This window comes from Nicotiana tabacum, chromosome 13 (genome assembly GCF_000715075.1).
Source record: "Nicotiana tabacum cultivar K326 chromosome 13, ASM71507v2, whole genome shotgun sequence".
Lineage (NCBI taxonomy): Eukaryota > Viridiplantae > Streptophyta > Magnoliopsida > Solanales > Solanaceae > Nicotiana > Nicotiana tabacum.
Window position 1 is genome coordinate 114,054,106 of NC_134092.1, and position 21,282 is coordinate 114,075,387.

Here is a 21,282-nt window from a genome sequence, read left to right on the forward strand (position 1 = left end):
TAGTCCTACAATGGTACGAAGTAAGGCACGACTCAACTACCTCCTAACCTACAACCCTAATACTCGACTTTCACATCTTCCTATCTAGTGTAAATAGTAACGAAGTAAGTTGTTGAATGAAATTAGGCAAACAAAATATTCAAAGCGACTCCTCAAATTCTTCAAATATTTTACAACAATGAAGAGAACATTGGTTAATGTAATTAAGTTTGCTAATATGCTTTTTAGTAAACCGGTTATGAAATTATAAAAGCTAGCTTTTAACTTGTCACGCCCCAAAATCCTAGCATGTCGTGATGGCGCCTAACGTGGTACTAGGCAAGCCGATTTCTCCCAAATATTTCTAACACTTTTAGCAAGAATGAATTTAAAGCAGTTTTAGTAGTAAAAGTTCGCATAACCGGGATAAAAAACCCAAAATAAAATGTGGAATTCCCAACTATCGGGGTGTCACAGAATACATGAGCATTTATACATCACAAGTCTGAAAAATACGGTCTATAATAGTCTGAGACAAAATACAGTAATCAAGAAGATAAGGAAGGAGAGACAAGATCTGCGAAACACCGGTAGCTACCTCGAAATCTCCGGATAATCAACTGGGCGAAGAAATCAATACCCACTGTGTCCGAAAACACCTGGATCTGCACGCAAAGTGCAGGGTGTAGTATGAGTACAGCCAACTCAACAAGTAATAATACTAAATAAAGAACTGAAAGTAGTGACGAGCTTCACAGTTGAGTCCAATTACAGTAATTTCCAACATAACAAGGTAGGCATGCTTTCAAGTTCAACATTTAATGCCAAAACAGTAATTTCATGTCAAGTCCAACTGAAACATAAGATAATATCTCTCAGAAATTTTTAAAATAGTGGTATAAGGCAACTGAAGTGCAACAATAATGAAATCAAATGCATCCTCTCAGGACCACAGTCACTCAGCCATTCCATTCACTAGCTCTCAGCACTCGCACTCAGTAGGTACCTGCGCTCACTAGGGGTGTGTACAGACTCCGGAGGGGCTCCTTCAGCCCAAGCGCTATAATCCATACGGACAACTCACGTGCTATAGTATCAATATCTGGATCCGCACGGACAACTCACGTGCTATAGTATCAATATCTGGATCCGCACGGACAACTCATGTACTATAGTATTATATCTGGATCCGCACGGATAACTCACGTGATATAGTATAATATCTCACAATCAGGCCCTCGGCCTCACTCAGTCATAAATCTCTCCAGTCTCTCGAGCTCTCAATAATTATGAAAATCAGCCAAAACAACAATGATATGATGCATCAATAATGAACAATAGAGACTGAGATAAAATAAACAAGTAAACTCTGACTGAGCACAAAAAAATAATTTAGCAGATAATTCAACATGTACGCGACCTTTGTGAGTCCCTATAGTGCCAACACATAATCTAAACATGATTTGTGATTTAATTTCTCTACTACAAGTAGAATGTACATATAATAACAGATAATCCAATATTATTGACTAACAATGATCACAAGTGACTTATCTCAAGTTTTCCGTGAATTCTCTCTGAAAATCGCCCCAAAACCGTGCTTGAAAGTCCAAAAATGACAAAAATATCGGAACCCCTCTGTTTTGTAATCTGTCCAGGGGTTCCGCTTCTGCGGAAAACTAACCGCATCTGCGGTCCCGCTTTTGCGGACATGCTGCCGCTTTTGCGCCAGCTTCGCTTCTGCGGACAAGAGTCCGCTTCTGCGAAGGAGCTGTCCGCTTCTGCGATATTGCCCAGGTCCCCTTGCCTCCGCTTTTGCGCAACCAAGATCGCTTCTTTGAACTAAATTCCGCAGGTGCGATTACACCAGAAGGCCAAAATTTCCAGCAGCTGTTTAAGTCTAAATTTCAATCCGTTAACCATCCGAAACTCACCCGAGGCCCTTGGGACTTCAACAACAATAAATTCTAAAATATTATACGAACTTAGTCGAAGCCTCAAATCATATCAAACAACGCTAAAACCACGAATCATACCCCAATTCAAGCTTAATGAAACTAAGAACTTTCAACTTCTATATTTAACGCCGAAACCTATCAAATCAAGTTCGATTGACCTCAAATTCTGCACACAAGTCATAAATCACATAACGGACCTATTCCAATTTTCAGAATCGGATTCCGGCCCTGATATCAAAAAGTCAACTCCTCGGTCAAACTTTCAAACTTAAATTTTTATTTTTGTCACTTCAAGCCTAATTTAGCTACGGGCTTTTAAATAATTTTTCGGACACGCTACTAAGTCCAAAATTATCATACGGAGCTATTGGAATCATCAAAACTCTATTTCGGGGTCGTTTACACATAAGTCGACATCCGGTCACTATTTTAACTTAGCTTTAAACCTTGAAACTAAGTGTTCCAATTCATTCCAAAACCTCATCGGACCGGAACCAATCACCCTGGCAAGTCACATAACAACTGTAAAGCATAAATTGAGTAGTAAATGGTTGAATGGGGTTGTAATACTCAAAACGACCAGTCAGGTCGTTACATTGTCCCCCTCTTAAACAAACGTTCGTTCTCCAACGAATTTAGAATTATACCTGGAGTCTCAAATAAGTGTGGATATTTGCTCCGCATATCCCGCTCAGTCTCCCAAGTAGCTTCCTTGATTGGCTGGCATCTCCACTGCACTTTCATTGAAGCTATGTTCTTTGATCTCAACTTTCGAACCTGCCAATCTAAAATGGCCACCGACTCCACATCATAAGTCAAATTACCATCCAACTGCACTGTGCTGAAATCCAAAATATGAGACGGATCCCCGACATACTTCCGGAGCATAGATACATGAAACACTATATGAACACTCGATAGACTAGGCGGCAATGCAAGTTCATAAACCACCTCTCCAATCTTCTTAGGCACTTTAAACGGCCCAATATACCGAAGGCTCAACTTGCCCTTCTTCCCAAACCTCAACACACCTTTCATGGGTGAAATCTTGAGCAGAACCTTCTCCCCAACCATGTAAGCAACATCACGGACCTTCCGATCGGCATAACTCTTCTGTCTAGACTGCGCTGTGCGAAGCCGCTCCCGAATCAATTTAACCTTCTCCAAAGCATCCTGAACCAAATCAATACCCAATAGTTTAGTTTCACTAGGCCCAACCAACCCACTAGAGACCGATACCGTCTCCTATATAAAGCCTTATACAGAGCCATCTGAATGCTCGATTGGTAGCTGTTATTGTAAGCAAACTCTGTCAGTGGAAGAAATTGATCCCAAGAACCCCCAAAATCAATAAAACAAGCACGTAACATATCATCCAATATCTGAATAGTGCGCTCGGACTGTACGTCTGTCTGAGGGTGAAATGTTATACTCAGCTAAATTTGTGTACCTAATTCTCGCTACACTGCTCTCCAAAACTGTGATGTGAACTGTGTGCCCCGATCTGAAATGATGGACACTAGCACACCGTGTAGGCGAACAACCTCGCGGATATAAATCTCAGCCAACCACTCCGAAGAATAAGTAGTACGAACTGGAATAAAATGCGCGGACTTGGTCAACCGATCTACAATCACCCAAACAACTTTCTCAAAGTCCGTGGGAGCCCAACTACAAAGTCCATGGTAATACGCTTCCACTTCCACTCCAGAATTTCAAGTCTTTGAATCAATTCGCACGGTCTCTGAGGCTCGTACTTCACCTGTTGAATTTTTAAACACTGAGCTACAAACCCAACTATATCTTTCTTCATTCACCTCCACCAATAGTGTTGCCTCAAATCCTGATACATCTTCGCGGTACCTAGATGAATGGAGTACCGCGAACTGTGATCCTCCTGGAGAATCAACTCACATAAACCATCTACATTAGGCAGACATAGCCTGTCATGCATTCGTAATATACTGTCATCCGCAATAGTGACTTCCTTGGTATCACCGTGCTGAACTGTGTCCTTAAGGACAAGCATATAAGGGTCATCATACTGACGTTCTCTGATACGATCATAAAGAGAAGACTGAGAAACCACACAAGCCAAAACTCAGCTTGGCTCGGAAACATCCAATCTGACAAACTGGTTGGCCAAGGCCTGAACATCCAAGGCTAAAGGCCTCTCTGCTATCGGTAAGTATGCTAAGCTGCCCAAACTCTCTACCTTACCACTCAAGACATCGGCCACCACATTGGCCTTTCCGGGATGGTAGAGAATGGTGTTATCATAATTCTTAAGCAACTCAAACCACCTTCGCTGCCGCAAATTAAGATCCTTCTGTTTAAACAGATGTTGTAGACTCCGGTGGTCGGTGTAGACCTCACAATGGACACCATACAAATAATGCCGCCGAATCTTCAAAGCATGAATAATAGCTGCTAACTCAAGGTCGTGGACCGGATAATTCTTCTCATGTACCTTTAACTATCTGGACGCATAGGCAATCACCCTACCGTCTTGCATCAATACTGTGCCGAGACCAATACGCGACGCATCACAATACACAGTATTAGACCCTGAACTTGTAGGCAACACCAATATTAGGGCTATAGTCAAAGTTGTCTTGAGCTTCTGAAAGCTCTCTTCACACTCATCCGACCACCTGAACGGAGCACCTGTCTGGGTCAATTCAGTCATAGGCGCCGCAATAGACGAGAAACCCTCCACGAAGCGACGATAATAATCGGCCAAGCCGAGAAAATTCCAAATCTCAGTAGCTGAAGATGGCCCGGGCCAACTCTGAACTACCTCTATCTTCTTCGGATCCATCTTAATTCCTTCACTAGACACTATGTGTCCCAAGAATGCCACCGAACTAAGCCAGAACTCACACTTAGAGAATTTGGCATACAGTCTCTCCTCTCTCAGCCTCTGTAATACAATACCCAAGTGATGTGCATGCTCCTCCTGGCTATATGAGTTCACCAGGATATCATCAATAAATACTACGACAAACAAATCAAGATCTGGCTGGAATATACTATTCATCAAGTGCATAAATGTTGTTGGGGCGTTGGTCAGCCCAAAAGACATCATGAGAAATTCATAGTGACCATAGCGGGTCCTGAATGTCGTATTTAGAATATCCGAGTCCTGAATTTTTAACTGGTGATACCCGGAACTCAAATTAATTTTGCAGAATACCCCCGCTCCCTGAAGATGGTCAAATAAATCATCAATACACGGCAAAGGATACTTATTCTTGATTGTAACTTTGTTCAACTGCTTATAGTCGATACACATCCGTATAGTACCATCTTTCTTTTTCACAAATAGAACTGGTACACCCCAAGATGACACAATAGGCCTAATAAACTCCTTATCAAGAAGTTCCTGAAGTTGCTCTTTCAATTCTTTCAATTCAGCTGGTGCCATGCGATACGGAGGAATAGAAATGTACTGAGTGCTCGACACCAAGTCAATACCGAAATCAATATCCCTGTCGGGTGGCATACCCGGCAGGTGTGCAGGAAATACATTCGAAAAGTCTCGCACTACCGGTAATAATCAATAGTAGGAGTATCTGCACACAAAGGCCAAATATGACAAACATCCCTTCCCAACCATATGTTAGGCCTTCAAATAAGAAATTACCCTGCTGGAAACATAATCTAGAGAACCTCTCCATTCGACCTTCGGCAAATCCGGCATTGCCAATGTTACGGTTTTTGCGTAACAGTCCAGAATAGCATGACATGGAGACAACCAATCAAGATTATATTGAAATCAACCATACTAAGCAATAAGATATCAACTCTAGTCTGCAGTCCCCCAATAGTTACCACACATGATCGATACACACGGTCCACAATAATAGTATCGCCCACTGGTGTAGATACACGAACAGGTGAAACTAAGGACTCACGGGGCATATTCAGATAATGAGTAAAGTACGATGATACATACGAATAAGTAGAACCAGGGTCAAATAATATAGAAGCTTCCCTGTGGCACACTGAGACAATACATGTGATCAGTGCATCTGAAGCTACAGCATCTGGCCTGGCAGGAAAATCATGGAATCGGGCCTGACCGCCACCTGATTGTTCTCCCCCTCTTAGGCGACCCCTAACTGGCTGAGCCCCACCCCGAGCTGGCTGGGCGGGTGGTGTAACTGTTGGTGCTGGTGCCGTCGGCCGAGAACTCTGCTGTGGAGCCCCACTCAACAGCCTAGGACAATCTCTCTTGAAATGAACAAATTCTCCGCACTAGAAACAACCTCTCCTCTGACGGAACTGTTGCTCCTGATAACCCGAGGAATTACCTGTAGAAGCCTGAGCGGACGAGGCATGGTAAGAACTCTGCGCTGGTAGTGCACTGAATAAAGACTGGCCTGAGTGAGCACTATAAGAATTGTGGCTAGCTGATGCACCACGATGAGCTGGATGAGTCGTTTGAGTGGGCCTATAAGGACGACTACTGTGGTAGGACTGTCCCCCAGAAGGTACCCCACCAAAATCGCCCGAACCTCGAGGCCTCTTGGCCTCCCTATCACCACGCTCCTAGCTATGGACCACCTCTATCTGCTGATCAATGTCAACCACCTCGTCAAAAGTGGCACCAGATACCCTCTCCCTAGTCATAAGCAACCGCAGCTGATACGTGAGGCCATCAATGAACCTCCTAATCCTTGCCCTATCAGTGGGAACCAACCAAACTGCGTGACGAGCCAACTTAGAAAACCTCATCTCGTATTGGTTCATAGACATGCCATCCTGCCGAAGCTGCTCAAACTGTCTGCGCAGCTCCTCCCTGCGAGACTGCGGCACGAACTTCCCCAAAAAGAGAATAGAGAACGTTTTCCATGTAAGTGGCACTGCACCGACTGGCATGCGCCTCTCATAAGCCTCCTACCATCTGAAGGCAGCCCCAAAAAGCTGAAAAGTAGTGAATGGGACCCCACTGGTCTCCAGAATACCCGTTGTCTAAAGCATCTGATGGCACTTATCCAGAAAACCCTGAGCATCATCTGACTCAGCACTGCTAAATGATGGGTGTCGAAGCCTCCCAAATCTCTCAAGTCTCCTCTGCTCATCACCTGCCATAACGGGGACTACTGGGGCCTGAGCACCTGCAGCCGGCTGGGCTAGTAGCGCCCCTTGGTATCTGAAGTCTCTGCACTACCTGCTCTGGAGTACGGGAAACATGGGTATGTGCACCTCCCCCGGCCTGAGAAGTGGCTGGTGCGGTTTGAGGCGAAACCACCTGAGCAAGTCCAGTGCAAACTGTCAATATCTGGGCCAAAGCCTCTTGAAGGCTTGGAATTACAATAGGCACAGCTGGTGCCTGAGCTGATCCCGCCGGCTCAACTATATCTGGAATTTGCTCATACGCTAGAGAAACTGGTGGTGCTACAGGTGCTGCTCCAACTGTTGTACAAGCTACACCTCGACCTCTACCACGGCCCCGGCCTCTACCACGTCCCCGGCCTCTCGCGGCCCTAACTGGTGGCTGACCGTCCGATCTGGTAGTACGTGTCCTCACCATCTGTGATAGAATAGAATAATAAAAATTTAATTTCGAAATAAACAAATTCGTACAATAGAGTGCAAGAAAGTGAAATTGTTTTCCTAAGGGTTCAGCAGCCTCTCGAAGATAAGTACAAATGTCTGCGTACCGATCCGCAAGACTTTACTAAACCTGCTCATGACTCGTGAGACCTATGTAACCTAGGCTCTGATACCAACTTGTCACGACCCAAAATTCTAACATGGCGTGATGGCGCCTAACATGGTACTAGACAAGCTGATTTCTCCTAGATATTTCTAACACTTTTAGCAAGAATGAATTTAAAGCAGTTTTAATAGTAAAAGTTCGCAAAACTGGGATAGAAAACCCAAAATAAAATGCGGAATTCCCAACTATCGGGGTGTCACGGAGTACATGAGTATCTATACATCACAAGTCTGGAAAATACGGTCTATAATAGTCTGAGACCAAATACAATAATCAAGAAGATAAGGAAGGAGAGACGAGATCTGCGAAACACCGGCAGCTACCTCGAAGTCTCTGGATAATCATCTGTGCGAAGAAATCAACACTCACTATGTCCGGGAACACCTGGATCTACACACAAAGTGCAAAGTGTAGTATGAGTACAACCAACTCAGCAAGTAACAATACTAAATAAAGAACTGAAAATAGTGACGAGCTTCACAGCTGAGTCCAATTACAGTAATTTCCAACATAACAAGGTAGGCATGCTTTCAAGTTCAATATTTAATGCCAAAACAGTAATTTCATGTCAAGTTCAACTGAAACATAAGATAATATCTCTCAGAAATTTTCAAAACAGTGGTATAAGACAGCTGAAGTGCAGCAATAATGAAATCAAATGCATTCACTCATTCCTCCCAGTCGCTCAGCACTCGACACTCGCACTCAGCACTCGCACTCAGTAGGTACCTGCGCTCACTGGGGTGTGTACAGACTCCGGAGGGGCTCCTTCAGCCCAAGCGCTATAATCTGCACGGATAACTCACGTGCTATAGTATCAATATATGGATCCGCATGGATAACTCACGTACTGCATGGACAACTCACGTGCTGCACGGACAACTCACGTGCTATAGTATCAATATCTGGATCTGCACGGACAACTCACGTGATGCACGGATAACTCATGTGCTATAGTATCAATATCTGGATCCACACGGACAACTCATGTGCTGCACGGATAACTCACGTGCTATAGTATAATATCTCACAATCAAGTCCTCGGCCTCACTCAGTCATAAATCTCTCCAGTCTCTCGGGCTCTCAATAATCATGAAAAGCAGCCCGAACAACAATGATATGATGCATCAATAATGAACAATAGAGACTGAGATAAAATAAATAAGTAAACTGTGACTGAGTACAAAAAAATAATTTAGCAGATAATTCAACATGTACACGACCTTTGTGGGTCCCTACAGTGCCAACACATAATCTAAACATGATTTGTGGTTCAATTTCTCTACTACAAGAAGAATGTACAAATAACAACAGATTTTTCAACTACACAGTTCCTTGGAATTTGACCAAATCATAATTTCTACGGTGCACGCCCACACACCCGTCACCTAGCATGTGCGTCACCTCAAAACCGATCATATAACATATAATCCGGGGTTCATACCCTCAGGACCAAATTTAGAACTGTTACTTACCTCAAACCGCGTAATTCTTTATTCTGCTATGCCTTTGCCTCGCGAATCGGTCTCCAAACACCTCGAATCTAGTCACAAATAATTTGATTCAGTCAATATAAATTATAGGAATTGATTCCATATGAAAATATTAATTTTCCAATAAAATTCGAAATTGCACCCAAAAATCGTCTATAGGGCCCACGTCTCGGAACCCGGCAGAAGTTACAAAATATGAACGTTCATTCAACCACGAGTCCAACTATACCAATTTTATCAAATTCCGACATCAACTCGACCTCCAAATCTTAAATTTTTATTTTGAAATCCCTAAGCCCAAATCCTCATATTTCACCTCAAAAATACGTAATCTAGTCAAAATACTCAATCATAATCCAATATTATTGACTAACAATGATCACAAGTGATTTGCCTCAAGTTTTCCGTGAATTCCCTTTGAAAATCGCCCCAAAACCGTGCTTGAAAGTCCAAAAATGAAAAAAATGTCGGAACCCCTCTGTTTTGTAATTTGTCCAGGGGTTCCGCTTCTGCGGAAAACTAACCGCCTATACGGTCCCGGTTTTGCGGACATGCTGCAGCTTCTGCGGACTCGCTTCTGCGAAGGAGTTGTCCGCTTCTGCGGTCTTGCCCAACTCCCCTTACCTCCGCTTCTGCGCAACCAAGCTCTCTTCTGCGAGCTCGCACATGCAAGCTAAATTCCGCAGGTGCGGTTACACTAGAAGGCCAAAATTTTCAGCAGTTGTTTAAGTCCAAATTTTAATCCGTTAATTATACGAAACTCACCCGAGGCCCCCGGGACTTCAACTAAATACACCAACAAGTCCTAAAATATTATACGAACTTAGTCGAAGCCTCAAATCATATCTAACAACGCTAAAATCACGAATCATACCCCAATTCAAGGTTAATGAAACTAAGAACTTTCAACTTCTACATTCAACACCGAAACCTATCAAATCTAGTCCGACTGATCTCAAATTCTGCACACAAGTCATAAATGACATAACTGACCTATTCCAATTTTCAGAATTGGATTTCGGCCCCGATATCAAAAAGTCAACTCCCGGTCAAACTTCCAAACTTAAATTTTTATTTTCGCCATTTCAAGCCTAATTTAGCTACGGGCTTCCAAATAATTTTTCGGACACGCTCCTAAATCCAAAATTACCATATAGAGCTATTGGACTCATCAAAACTCTATTCTGTGGTCGTTTACACATAAGTCGATATCCGGTCACTATTTTAATTTAAGATTTAAACCTTGGAACTAAGTGTTCCAGTTCATTCCAAAACCTCACCGGACCCGAACCAATCACCCCGACAAGTCACATAACAACTGTAAAGCATAAATTGAGCAGTAAATAGGAGAACGGGGTTATAATACTCAAAACGACCGGGCGGATCGTTACATAACTGATGATACATGGATGGAAGGTTAGAAGAAGTTAATTTTTTGAAAAATAAAAGCGAACCAATAAATCACAAATGAAAAATACAAGGGAATTGACGTTTAAACTTTATGGTTTACAACAAATTAACGTGTAGTTATAATTCATCATTTAATAAGATTCCCAATTAACCACATTCATGTAAGTGGAGAATTATTTAACATTTAATAGGAGGTTACTTTTTAATGATGAAGATCAAAGGGTTGCCAACTTTGTCTTTATTTCAATTAAATATTTTTTTAATTAATTTTCTTATAATATATATTTACATATTTATACAAAATAATATTTGAAATAATAATATGTGGAAGGGTATTATAGTCATTCAACTTTATAAAGTTATTTCGGTCTTATAAATTTTAGCTTAAGTCTTCATACTTATAATATAATATGATATGATTACATTGCTACCTGGTTTAGACTATGCACAGTTGCATATCAATATTGATAATATTTTTAGTAATTTAATATTGTGAATGTTAAATTCAGTAAATCTCAATCGAAACATAAATAACTTGTTATTTTATCTATTACGAGCGAGGGTTGTTTTTCTAACATATTTGAAATGCGAATTTTGTTATTTCTTGCTACACTATCACATTTTGGCCTACATCGACGACATTATAATAGTTCGTGACCGTGGATTAGTCTTCTTCTATCTTAGTGTCCATACTTCATGATTTGGTGTTAATTGCTTTATTGAATAAGATCATTTTACAAAGTATGGTCCATATTTACATGTTTTTTAAATCTTTATCGTCTATCAATACTTGCTAGCTCAACGTTTATTTTATAAAATAGAATCTTTCACGATTAACATAAGTTAAAACTATAATCTGAGAATGGAGATATGTAATTTATGATCGACGGAGCTTATACTAACTTCTCTCCACATCAATAATCTAAGAAGGAGGATATTAAAATTATTAATATTATAGTCTAAGAAGGAGGATATTGAAATTATTATCGATGAGTGCTTATATTAACCTCTCTCCGGATCAATAAAATATTTGGAGGTTACAAGATTTTTATTTGATTCTAAGTAAAACTAATTAATTCATAATCTTTATTGCTAAACAAAAATGAAATGACAAATAAATTTCTTACCCAAAAAAATAGTACTACAAAAATCAGAAGTCAAATTTCTTACCAAAAAATAGTATTACTAAAATCTAAAGTCTATTTTTTTTTTTGTTATGTAATAAAACTTGCTAACATTTAAAATAATCTAACAACGTATATGTAAGATGAATCGAATTAATATCTATAGTGCGACTCCTATCTTAAATTCATGAGATGTAAGATGCAGCGTCAGCCCTACCTAGCTTCTCGTCTTTCCTCCACCCTTATTCAATCTTATCGTATGACTGAGGTGATCAACATATTGTGAAATTTCAAAACTTTATATACTTCGACATATAAGATATAACAAGAAAGAAAGAAAAAATAGAAAATATACTCAATTTAAATGTGACCAAAATCTCTTTTCTTCTATCCCATAAAAAGGAAATTTTAGATGTACTTTTTGCATTTTGCAACTCGCGCGATTTTCTCAGAAGTTCACTGGTAATATACAAGAAGTTACTCAAATTACATTCACCTCCCAAATAAATGTCAAAAGTTGACATTTATGAGATTCGTTATAATCGTATTTTATTACTTGTCTATCTGGTTCAGAAATTGTGCAAAGTTGCATATCAATATCAATAATATTTTAATAATTTAATATTATGTATGTTGAATTCAAATTATCTTAATAGAAACAAAGTTAACTTGTATTTTATCTATCATGAGCGAGGGTTAATTTTCACACATATTTGAAATCCAATTTTTGTTATTTCCTACTACATTACCATATTTTGGCCTACATTGACAATATCATAAGAGTCGTGACCTTGGATTAGTCTTCTATTGTCTTAGTGTCTATATATATTATCATGACCCAGTATCAATTGTTTTATTAGATAAGATCATGTTATAAAGTATTGTCCATAATTACATATTTTTTAAAATTTATACCGTCTATAATTTCCCATGATTAACACAAGTTAATACTATAATTTGAGAAGGAGGATATTGCAATTATTATCGACGGGTACTTATATTAACTTCTCTCTACATCAATAAAATATTTGAAGGTTACGGGATTTTTTTTTGATTCGAAGTAAAACTAATTAATTCATAATCTCTCTTGCTAAACAAAAATGAAATGATATTTAAATTTCTTGCCCAAAAAAATAGTATTACTAAAACTATAAGTCCAATTTCTTACCAAAAAATAGTATTACTAAAATCTGAAGTTAATTTTCTTTTATTACATAATAAATCTTGTTAACATTTAGAATAATCTAACAACGTATAAGTAAGATAAATCAAATCAATATCTTTAGTGTTCCTACCTTAAATTCATGAGATGTAAGCTATATCAAGAACGAAAAAAGAAATTAGAAAATATAACAAAATTTAAATGTGACCAAAATCTCTTGGAATTTTTAGATGTACTATTTGCATTTTGCAGTTCGATTTTCTCTGAACTTCACAAGTAACACACAAGAAGTTACTCAAATTACATTCAGCCCCCAAATAATGTCAAAAGCTGTCACTTTTACCCGGTTGTTTCCTTTAATGCCTAAAGCAAAGCCCCATTTAACGGCTAAATAGTGTTTTAAACTAGAAACACGGCACAATGCGCACATTAAATTCCGTGCGCTGAGACGGTGCACATTAGCCCTTATCAATCACCTTCCGCCACGTCATTCAGTGTCACACCTAATTTCCCGCAACCCTTCTCCTACCCTGGGGGGGGGGGGGGGGGGTGTGTTCTGGTTTGGTGGTTTGCGTGGGTGCGTGGGTATCGTCTCTTTCCTTCTTTTCCATTTTCGCTTCTCCTTTTCTATACAACACTCTCTGCAACAAAAGATAAAAAGAAAACAAAAAAGGCCTCACAGTGTGCTAAATTAAACAGAAAAAATGAAATTCGAAATTGAAAATTAACGACTTTATCGTTTCTCATTCCCAATTCACCCTCTAAGAAATAATCTTTATCCAACAGTGTCCTCATTTCGCCGCTAATTATCAATGGCTCCACCGAGCTCGGCATCGCCGAGGGCGTTATCCAGGCCGGTAGCTCAAAGGAAACTCCGTCCTTCAGCTGACTCATCGGAGAGCTACCGCCGGCGACGGCGTCCGCGGCCGAGGTTATCGGTATCGCCGCCGCCGAAGAAATTCAGGTCGATGGAAGAGATCATGAGAGTGGCGAAGCGCGTGCAGTTGCCGCCGGACGACGACAGCGAAGACGACGGCAACGACGGCGAGGATGATTTGTGCGAGCAATGTGGCTCAGGGGAAAGGCCGGAGGAGCTGTTACTGTGTGATAAATGTAACAAAGGGTTTCATATGTTATGCCTTCGGCCTATTGTAGTTCGCGTTCCAATTGGACCCTGGCATTGTCCTTATTGCTCTGGTGATCAAAATCGCATAATCAAAAGTACGAACTGAAAAACAAAAACAAAAGTAAAAAGATGACTTTTTTAAAAATGAAACAAATAAAAATGTGTTTGTATGCATGATTGTATTTTTGATGTATCATGTATAAGTGAAACTGTGTGATCAAGCAAGTGATAAAATGGACTATTTGTTAATTTTTGTTTTTGTGGGTTTTTAGGTTTTTCACAAAAGAAGATAGTTGATTTCTTTGGGATTCAGAAAGGCAGTCAAGTGATGGTAAAATGTACATCTGCTCAAGGTAAATGAAAAGTTGTAATTTTTATATCGGGATAGGTTATGTAAACACGCTGGAGATCATGATCGAACATTTTGGTATTTTTGATGTCTATGTACTATTGTTATACTAAGTTTTGTTTATAGCCGATTGGTTGACGTTGATGTATTTTTGTAATACTAAGTTTGTGTTTAGAGTATGGAGACAGAGGATTCATATAGCCGATCCAGCTAGTTTAGGAAACTAAACCCTCCAAACTTAAACGTGAGCTGCGATTATTTTGCTACTAAGAAAGGCCTACTCATGAAGGAGGGTTTGGAGGAGAACATGAATCTTGCCCTCTTAAACCTAGAGAGGGGAGTGCAAAATCATCCCTTTATATAGTAATGAATGTTTGTCTATCTTTTCCGATTTATTTAATTTATGTTTTGGTTGATAGAGTTTGTTTCCCACTTGCTCTTTTGATATCGATTAAAGTTTTTCGAATATTCTCCTTTGTTTCTATTTTTAGTTTCAAGTTGGTGGATCGATGAGTTTCTATAGGTCAGCATTGATGATCCCAAAATTTGATGGTGGAATCAAAATCTTACAGTAAACTTATCATTTTGATCATATGAATTTTTGTTAATAATTGTCTTTCTGTCTTTGCAGTATAGCTTTTGTCTGATGTCATTTGATTATCTAAAGCGATTTGCAAAAGAAGTAATAAAAGAGTAATCTCTGAATTATTCTGAAGGAACCATAAGTTGCCGTTCTTTTCTTAATTTGTCCCTTTGAATTGAATAACCCATGAAGCTAACACATTACAACAGCATAACTGCTTTCAGAGCAAAAGTTTCAAGAAAAAGAAAAGGTATAATTGACAAAAGATTACTTTCTTAGATGTTCTAATGTCTAAAATGTGACTGTTGCCATTGTGATAGCTATACTTGTGCATGTATGAAAGACGTTTAACCTGTCTCAATGAGCATGTTTTTTTATCAACTTTCTGCACTGATCAGACAAATATGGTATATGCTTGTCTGTAGAGCATTCTGTTTTCTCCGCATCCGGCTACTAGTTTGGATTGAGGCTTAGTTGGCTGTTGATTGATATATGCTTTTATCAAACCACTCATGTGTGAGGTAAGTATTATGCTTGCGGGAAGCACTCATGCAACTACTTACCAAATTCATTAAGGAACCTATCCTTATTGACAAATGTATGATTTGCATATTTCAGTTAATAATATAGTGTGATAGCACTTAAGCAGTGGTTACCTCAGAAATTGCTTGTTAACATATGAACATATGCTTGTCAATTCACTGATGCTTCAATTCAGTAAAGAGCCATTTGTCAGTGCTGCACTTCATGTTTCTCCTTAGTTGACTTATTGCTAAGTAATGTTATCCGAAATAAGGGGCAGCCCGGTGCGTTAAGCTTCCGCTGTGCACGGGATCCAGGTAAAGGCCTAACCACAATGGGTCTTATGTACGCAGTCTTACCTTGTATTTTTTTAAGATGCTATTCCCGCAGCTTGAACTGTGACCTCTTGGTCACATGGCGGCAAATTTCACCATTGTGCCAAGGCTCCCCTTCGGTAAGTAGTGTTATTCAATTAGATATATATCCTATACTAGACCATTTTTATTAAGATTGCTATAAATCCTAGACCATTTTTAGCAAATAATGTCAAAGATGTTCTTATGTCCCTTGTCTAGGAAGATCTATGTACAAATATTACATTTGAAACTAAGATGAGTTACACTTGTACTTCCTTGTGTTTTTCTTCTTTTCCTGATCTCATGCTATAATGCTCATTTTTTCGTCATTCTGTTTCGGAGAATGTAAATTGATGACTTGTATTGAAGAGATTTTACACTTCATTGCAAGCAGATTTGTTTTCTAATATCAGAGGTGTCCGTATATATACTTTGCTAAGAGATCCTTGTAATCCATTGCAAGCCAGCGAAATTGTTTCCTTATACATTCAGAAGTTATTGTTAGTTTCTTATTTTCCATCCTTCCCTGTTTACATTGTCAACAGATAGCAGAAAACGTCGGAAGCGCTGCTCACTAGTTTTCCACAAGAGACGCAGAAGGCTATTGCCATTTACTCCAACAGAAGATCCTCCCCGGAGGCGAGTTCAAATGACATCTCTTGCTTCTGCACTGACGGCTCTCAATATGGAATTCAGCGATGAGCTTACTTACATGCCTGATATGGCTCCTAGATCTGCTAACTGTGCTAAGTTTGAAAGTGGTGGAATGCAGGTTTGCTCTCAGTCCTATAGTCGGTCGGTCTATTCTATAACTTTTTGAATGTTATAAATGTGTTAGATCATACTTCAGCATGCAATGTTTTCCTCTTGTATCAGGTTCTCTCAAAAGAAGATACTGAAACCCTGGAGCAGTGCAGAACTATGTGCAAAAGAGGCGAATGGCCTCCTCTCATGGTAGTTTTTGATTCTCGTGAAGGGTACGCCTAGTTAACTTAGTTTATTCGTGCATTTATTCTCTGTTTGTTTTCTATTTGCACATAGAATGTAAAGGTTGTCTTATTAATGCAGCTATACTGTAGAAGCTGATGGGCCTATAAAGGACCTGACAATAATAGCAGAATACACTGGCGAAGTGGATTATATCAGGAATCGGCAGGAGGACGATTGTGATAGCATGATGACCCTTCTTTTAGCTAGAGACCCATCAAGAAGTCTCGTTATCTGCCCTGATAAGCGTGGAAACATTACTCGGTTCATTAATGGCATAAATAACCATACACCGTAAGCCAGTAGCCTCAACCTAACCTCCTTAAGCTCAATCATTGTCTCCATCGTTTCTCCTCCATATGTCTTGGCTTTCTGAAGTCTTTTCTTTCTGTGATATGCTGAACCACCATATCATGTCGATAAATCTTATAAGAATTGAAATAACCAGCCTACTGTTCTTGAGACTATTCCAATTTTTGCAGGGAGGGTAAGAAGAAGCAGAACCTGAAATGCGTGAGATACAATGTAAATGGTGAATGCCGCGTTCTTTTGGTTGCGGTTCGTGATATAGCTAAGGGAGAGCGGCTGTACTATGATTATAATGGATATGAGCATGAATATCCAACACATCATTTTGTTTAAATGTTACCTTATGTAGCTTTCCTAGTGAGCCTAGGATCAGGGGATTCTTTCTTCTCAATACCTATACAACTAGTTCAAGTTAAAGCCTTTTTTCCCTTTTTCCTCTTCTTGATTTTCAAGGTGTAGAGCTGAATGGTGGCCATTTAGATGCAGATAGATACACCACAGAGGAGAAAATTCCGGTCAGAGTCCGGACAGTTTTGGAGATTTAAGTTGCTAGGTGACATTGTGACTTTCAGTTATACATTGACATTTGTAGACCTTAATCTCATAAATTTATTTTAAGCACAAAAATGGCTCAGTTTTACAGAGTTTTAGAGGTGCTTCTTTCTTTTATTGTCCATTCTTGACCATTTTTGTTTAATGTAAAGGCATCTTTAGATGGTTACCTTTTGAATGCTGCTGATTCTACAGCCGCAGATGTTTTTCCTATTAAAATTGGATTATTTACAAAAGCAGCACCAGGTGAATATTGACAAGTTACTCAGGATTAGATTTCCTTATGAGAATCGTAGATCAGCAAAGTCCATCGATGTCAAAGCACCTGCAATTTCCTTATCCTGTCTCTGTCAAACTTTCTAGGATGCCATTAACATTCTTAGGCATCATTGTTGCACACCAAAAATGTTCAAGACCAGATGCTATAATGGACAACTGAATGACAATGTAGAAACTGATATCTTAAGTTCTCATCGCAGCTACTACACATGTAACATCTAATGCATGTATTGAAGTCCCTTATCATGCTTCACATGTGGTTATCCAAGTAAAGCAGGTCACCTTTACTGGTGCTTTACCTCTCTGGATTAATTTCCCGGTCCATGTACCCTGGAGCTGGGACTCGGGTGAGGACTGTGGGAGGAGACTCGGACTATTTCCCAGTGGTGATGGGGTTGCATCAAGGATCAACTCTTAGCCCATTTTTATTTGTCCTGACAATGGATGTGTTGACGCGACACATTTAAGGAGAGGTGTCATGGTGTATATTATTTGCAATGACATAATGTTGATTGACGAGACGCGTTGTGGGGTTAATGCTAGGCTAGAGGTGTGGAGACAAACCCTGGAATCTAAAGGTTTCAAGTTGAGCAGGACGAAGACAGAATACTTGGAGTGTAAGTTTAGAGTTGGGGCACATGAAGCAGAAGTTTAGTGAAGCTTGATACACAAGTCATCCCCAAGAGAGAGAGTTTCAAATATCTTGGGTCTGTGATACAGGGTAATGGGGAGATTGACGAGGATGTCGCACATCGTATTGGAGCGGGATGGAAGAAATGGAGGCTCGCTTCTGGTATTTAATGTGACAAGAATGTATCACCTAGATTTAAGGGCAAGTTCTATAAAGCGGTAGTTAGACTGGCCATGTTGTATGGAGTCGAGTGTTGGCCAGTCAAGAAATCGCATGTCCAGAAGTTGAAAGTAGCGGAAATAAGGATGTTGAGATGGATGTGTGGGCATACCAGGAGAGATAAGATTAGGAATGATTATATTCGGGACAAGGTGAGCGTGACTCCTATAGATGATAAGTTACGGGAATCGAGACTGAGGAAATTCGGATATGTGAAGAGGAGAGACCCTGATGCCCCGGTTAGGAGGTGTGGGAGGTTGACCATGGCATGTCAGAGGAGCGGTAGAGAAAGGCTTAAGAAATACTGGGGTGAGGTGATTATGATGGACATGGCTATACTTCCGCTAACCAAGAACACGACCCTCGATAGGAAGGTGGGGAGGTCAAGGATTAGGGTTGTGTGTTGATAGGCAGTCTAGAGTTTCGTCTGGTCTTTCTAGTAGTATTAGTACTAGTCTTGTATATCCCTATTCATAGCCCCTTGCTATTACACGATGTGTCATTATTTCCAACCGGATTGGCTCATTTCTGATAGCGTCGTATTCTTAGATATTTGTTATTGCACGTTGCACCATTTGTTTCTGTGTCTTATTACCTTGTTGTTGCTACTGTTTGTTTATTGCTTTATTCATTTTTTTTGAGCCGGTGGTCTTTCAGAAACAGCCTCTCTACCGTCATAATGTAGGAATAAGGCATGCGTTCACTTTACCTTCCCCGGACCCGCGTATGGGATTCCACTGGGTTTGTCATTGTTGTTGTTGTTATTAATTTCCCGGTCCAAATCAGTTCTATTGTGCATGTGCTGATTAGGATGTTGTAATATAACTTTAATGAGAATCTGTCTACTTTATCTGCTTCCATAAGAGAATCAGATTCTGATTTCTTCTAAACAGATGCTCAAAGGATTTTCCATTTCTACTCTCTGCATTGGTGGCCTTACAAATTGCAAGACCACGATGTTCAAGTGAGTCTCTTGTATCTTTCCATAAAATTGAACTACCCTTCTCAATTCCTAGTCATGTAAACTTCTAAACATATGTCCCAAGCATTTCCATTTCTACTCTCTGCATTGGAAAACCTTCTAGCTCTCCACATAAACCATTTTCCGCAGGCTCGAGCGGGAGGCCAAGAGGCCCCGTGGTTCAGGTGGTTTTAGCAGTGCCTCGTCTGGAGGTCAGTCACATCACAGCAGAGGTCGTCCTCTCTGCATTAGAAGGCCTTCTAGCTTTCTAACAAAAATTATTCAGGAGTCTAGGTAGGTGGAGCCAAGGCTGTTAAATTGAATCCCTTTTGGAAAATTTTACTGTGCAAATAGGGCGAAAATAAAATACCTTTTTGTTATATATAAACTGTTGAATTCCCTTGACATAGAAAAGTTTATAGTGTAATGGCATAGGGATTCAAAAATTACTTTAGATCGCTAGTTCAAATACTAGGTGTGACATTCTTTTACTTTTTTGAATCTCCTTGCATTGTATGAACTTCTGGCTCCGCCACTGCTACTATTCACAATTCATAGTCACGTAAACTTCTACTAAAACATGTGTCCCAAGCATTTCCGATTTTACTCTCTGCAGTGGTGGCTTTTTTACGAATTGCAAGACCATAATGTTCAGTTGAAGTGTCTTTAAGAGGAGCACTTCCAACCAGTGTCTTGAGCTTCACCAAATTGTAGAATTCATTACACAAATTCTTAGTATGTACCATTCCCTCTACATGCCATACTTGGCGTTAATTTTCTTCTACCATACTTCTTCACTTTGTCCTGCACTGAACCTCCACAATAATTTAGATAGGAGATGTTTGTTCTGTTACCTTAAATTTTTCTGTAACATTTATTCCCACTGGCAAAATTTTACTCGACATCTTTACTGTTACTCTCATCTTTTTAACGGTTAAGTCGTGATCGTTGGGCTAAGCCAATGCAAGGACACTCTTAGCATAGTATGATACTATTTGCTTTGGGTCAAGCATGCACAATTTCTCCAAAAAGGCCTAATATCTTGAGGGGTATTTCTACTACTTAGACAAGAGTGGGTTGTTCTAGTGGTAAGCACCCTCCACTTCCAACCAAGAGGTTGTGAGTTTGAGTCACCCCAAGAGCAAGGTGGGGAGTTCTTGGAGGGAGGGAGCCGAGGGTCTATCGAAAACAGCCTCTCTACCCCAGGGTAGGGGTAAGGTCAGCGTATAAACTATCCTCCCCTGACCCCACTAGTGGAATTATACTGGGTTGTTGTTGTTGTTGTTGTATAATTATCAATTTCTGTTGTAGGATTTTTTCACACACCTAATAATTTTCTCCTCGAACTAAGTACCACATGACTGATCACCAAGATTCATGGGCTTATTTGGAGATTCAATGTGTGCCAGTCACACAATCCGAGTATTTATTGTTAATTAAAGCCCATAGAGTTCTTCTTGGGGAGAATGACACAGATAGGATCATTTGGTGTCACTTTTTAAAATTTTGAAAAAAATCTTGGAAAAATAGTCTCCGGTCAGAATTTTGAAGTAT

General features: G+C 39.9%; 1 protein-coding gene across 1 annotated transcript; it reads left to right on the forward strand.

Moving 5' to 3' along the window:
• The first annotated feature begins 13,441 nt into the window (after positions 1-13,441).
• LOC107788325 (putative Histone-lysine N-methyltransferase ATXR5) lies at positions 13,442-17,732 on the forward strand. Its single transcript, XM_016610003.2, has 6 exons — positions 13,442-14,075; positions 14,253-14,333; positions 16,336-16,562; positions 16,667-16,767; positions 16,859-17,071; positions 17,260-17,732. The coding sequence occupies exons 1-6, from the start codon at positions 13,667-13,669 to the stop codon at positions 17,417-17,419; spliced, it is 1,191 nt and encodes a 396-aa protein (XP_016465489.1). The 5' UTR covers positions 13,442-13,666; the 3' UTR covers positions 17,420-17,732.
• The last annotated feature ends 3,550 nt before the right edge of the window (positions 17,733-21,282 follow it).